The 3,884-nt window shown below is 14.0% G+C and overlaps 2 protein-coding genes across 2 annotated transcripts; one reads left to right on the plus strand and one right to left on the minus strand.

The window, feature by feature from the left end:
- PGAL8A_00529200 (adrenodoxin-type ferredoxin, putative) lies at positions 1–589 on the minus strand (the record flags this gene model as incomplete). The annotated part of the gene is made up of 4 exons (XM_028674133.1): positions 1–67; positions 158–261; positions 388–502; positions 580–589. Coding segments are annotated over 4 exons (296 nt in total), but the record flags the coding sequence as incomplete, so codon positions are not given.
- Positions 590–3,044: 2,455 nt separating this feature from the next.
- Positions 3,045–3,509, plus strand: PGAL8A_00529300 (conserved Plasmodium protein, unknown function; the record flags this gene model as incomplete). Its single annotated transcript, XM_028674134.1, has 1 exon — positions 3,045–3,509. The coding sequence occupies one exon, from the start codon at positions 3,045–3,047 to the stop codon at positions 3,507–3,509; it is 465 nt and encodes a 154-aa protein (XP_028530517.1).
- Positions 3,510–3,884: the final 375 nt, after the last annotated feature.

A 3,884-nucleotide genomic window follows, 5' to 3' on the forward strand; every position in this document is an offset into this window, starting at 1 on the left:
AGATCATAAAATTTTTCGTCTATAATTACGTGACAAGTAGAACAAGCACAAAAACCTTCACAAGCACCTTTAAAAAAAAAAAAAAAAAAAAAAAAAAAACATAATAAAAAAAATGAAAAAAAAAAAAAAAACATTAAAAGGTTAATATAAAACATACCTTCAATATTTATATTATTATCATGAGCAACTTTTAATATGCTATCTCCTACTTTAGCTTTGATTGTTTTTTCATAATTATCTTGGCTTATAAATGTTACATCACTTCAAAAATGAAAAAAAAAAAAAATATATATTTTGTGTACTTCAATGTATAAAAATAAGTTATAAATAAATTGTTATTGATTAATTAAAAATATTGTATATATAATAAAAATAATAACTCATTACATTTCATCAGAATTTTGAGTACATAAATATTTGGTAGTATTAAAATAAATGAAATTATTTTTAATCTTTTTAAATAAATTCCCTTTATATATTTTTCTACTAAAAATACTAAACTCTATAAAAATAAAATTTTACAAAAGTATTATTCATCCTAAATAAATGTCTTATTTTAATGATATTTTTGTTTTTTACTTGTAATCATTTTCTTTTTTATTCTTCATTTAATTGTAAAATATTTGAATAAGTATTCATATATTTTACTTTTTGGTGACAAAACGAATAAGATAAAATTTGTTATAAATTAAAGATTGAAAAATTAATGAATAAAAAAGAATTTTAAAATTATATTTTTGAAAATCTATTATATATTTAATACACCAAAAAAAAAAAAAAAAATTTCTTTTTTTGTAAATATTTTAATTATACAAATAGCAAATTAAAATATAAAAAATGTTTTAGTAAGAAATACAATATTTTAAAGACTTTATGATGCTTTTAAAATTCAAAAATGTAATTGAAAATTCTAATTTTCTTTTAAAATATGCTAGCATCCTACTTTTAATGTTTTAACATAATCTAATTAATTTTTATGAAAATTTTTTTTTATTTTTTTTTTTAATTTTTTGTAACTGTTTTTCCTTCTTTTATTTTACATAAATTTCATATTTATCTTTTTTTAACATTAACTTTATTTTTTTTTTTTTTTTTTCTTTATTAAAAAATATATCTTATAATTTTTAAAAAAATTACCATTATACTGAAAATTTTTGAAAATTTTTTTTTTCCTTGATTTTTTCATCAATAATAATAATAATAATATTTAAATAAATATATAGAAGTTAAAGAATTATATGAAACTTTAAAAAAAAACAAAAAGATAAAATTATGAATTTTGTCTGTTTTAATTCTAAAGTGTATGTTATATATATATAATTATTTTTTTTTAATTACAGTATGGAAAAATATATTTTTTCGTTATCCAAAATTTTACAATAAGAAAAAATTAAAATTATTAAAATAAAAAATTATTCTTATTGAAGGATTTTTGAGGAAAGTACATTGATAATTTTTTTTTTTTTTTCACATTGTTAGGAGTATTTAATATTTAGATATTTTTGTGAATATATAATTTTAATTCAAAATTTTTTTTTTTTTAAAAACACAAAAATAAAATGGAAAATATTTCATCATAGAAAGTGAAAAGAGAACATTTTTCCAAAAAATAAAAAAAAAAATTTTCTTTTTTACGAAGATTACATAAAATACTCTGGTTACAAAATAAATGTCTTTTTCTTTTTTTTTTATAAAATTTTTTTTTTTACATGATTGAATATATACATAACAATAAGATTAAAATAAGTATAATTATTTTTAAATTGTTATGTTAATTCTATAATAATATTTATAATAACCAATACGAAAATTAAAAAAATATAAATTTTGCATATAATTTTATTAGCGATAAAGTGAATAAAATATAAGAATTTTTTAATGAAAATAAAAACATTTTAAATAATTACATTATTCTTACCATATATACACTCAATTATGTAAATATTTAAATTATACCAATTTATATGATAATGAAAAATACTAAGTGTATAAATAAATCATCATTAGAATTATTCTTAATCACTATTAATATTATCCAAAAAAAATAAAATTTTTAAAAACGTATAGAAGATTTTCATATATATATACAAGGATACTTTTAGAATTATAACAAGAATCTCTTATTTATTAATTTTCCCTTTAATAATATTTCAATTATGTATATTTATGTGTATTCTTTTTTCTTTTTTTTTAAAGGTAGTAAAAGAGAAAAAAAGTATATGAATATAAAAATTTTTATAAATATTTATTTTTTTATTATTTTTATTAAGTTTATTTTGAAATAATATATATAAATGAAATTATTTTATTTTTTACTTATTTTTTAAATATATACTTCATAACTTAACCATTTTTTTTTTTTTTTTTTATAATTATAGTTTATTTTAAAATAATTTTTAAAAAAAAATAAAATGTTTATATAACGCATTTCATTTTAATTTTTAGAAAAAAAATTATATTTATGAAGTTTAATAATAGCTTTGTATTTATATTATTCATGAAGAAGTACATCACATATTTTCTTTTTTTCTGTAAAATTTGTTCTTAAGAAATTTTATATTTCTTTATATAATTTAAAAAGTGTATAATCTTTAATTGTTATTTTTAAGATAATTTTATTTTTATTTTTTTTTTAATATTAATTGAATCTTAAATTTTTTTAATTATTTTATTAAATTTTTGAGGTTTCTTTTTTTTTTTTTTAATTATGAATGACTAAATAAGAAAAATTCAATAAAATAATAATGTTTTTTTTACAAAAAATTAACTTCTCTTTATCAAAATAATTATGATGATAAATTGCAAAGAAAGTCTATGTGTTATATAAAAATAAAATTAATTAGATTTTTATATTAATATATAATAATTTTGAGCAGTATGTGAATAATGATATAAAAAAAAAAAATTTTAAGTTTAAGAATTGAAATAATAATAATAAGAAATACTTGAATTAAAGAGGTAATTTCTACTATAATTTTATTAAGAAAAATATATCGAAATAATTAATTGAATAATTATATTATTTATCACGAATATGTAAAAAGATGATAGGTAAAATATTTGATAATGCCTTTAGAATTCGTACATATAATAGACTTATTTGTTTTTTAATTGGTGGATCTTTTACATATAGTTTAACTAATCCAGATATTGATACAGTATATGAATTTTTTCCTATTTTTAAACAAAATAAATATGCATATTTAACTTTTTTAGAAATTAATGAAAAGAATGATAAAATATTTGAAGAAAAATTGAAAGATTTATGCAGATTTTATCAAAAACAGCAAGGATATCTATATACAAAAATAATTAAAAGAAAAAATAATATAAATAATTTAAGTAAGTACATAATTGTATCCACATGGTTAAAAAGTGAAAATTATCTTTTAGCTTGTAATAGATTATACGGACAAATTTTAATAAAAAATATTCAAAAATACACCAATTATAATTCATATTTATATAGAATAGTTGTTGATGATTCAGATTATCTTCCACCATTTTAATTTAAATTTGGAAAAAAGTTTAAAGTTATAAAATTTTTATATTTAATTATTATGAAATTATTTTTTATAAATATTAGTTAAATATATATATATATATATATATATATATATATATATATATATATATATATATATATATATATATTACTTCTTATTTTAATAAACTTTTCAAAACATTTTGAAGTTATTTTTTGATTTAACTATATATATATATATATATATATTTTTTTTTACCAAATAATCAAAACTATCATTCATATATATAATTTTTTTTTCTAATTCTATATTCATATTAATTATAATTTTTCATAACTTAAAAATTTTGACCTTTTTTTTTTTTTTTTTTTTTTTTTTTTTTATATTTTTTTTTTTTTT

The sequence above is a fragment of the Plasmodium gallinaceum genome, assembly GCF_900005855.1.
Source record: "Plasmodium gallinaceum strain 8A genome assembly, contig: PGAL8A_v1_152, whole genome shotgun sequence".
NCBI classification, from domain to species: domain Eukaryota; phylum Apicomplexa; class Aconoidasida; order Haemosporida; family Plasmodiidae; genus Plasmodium; species Plasmodium gallinaceum.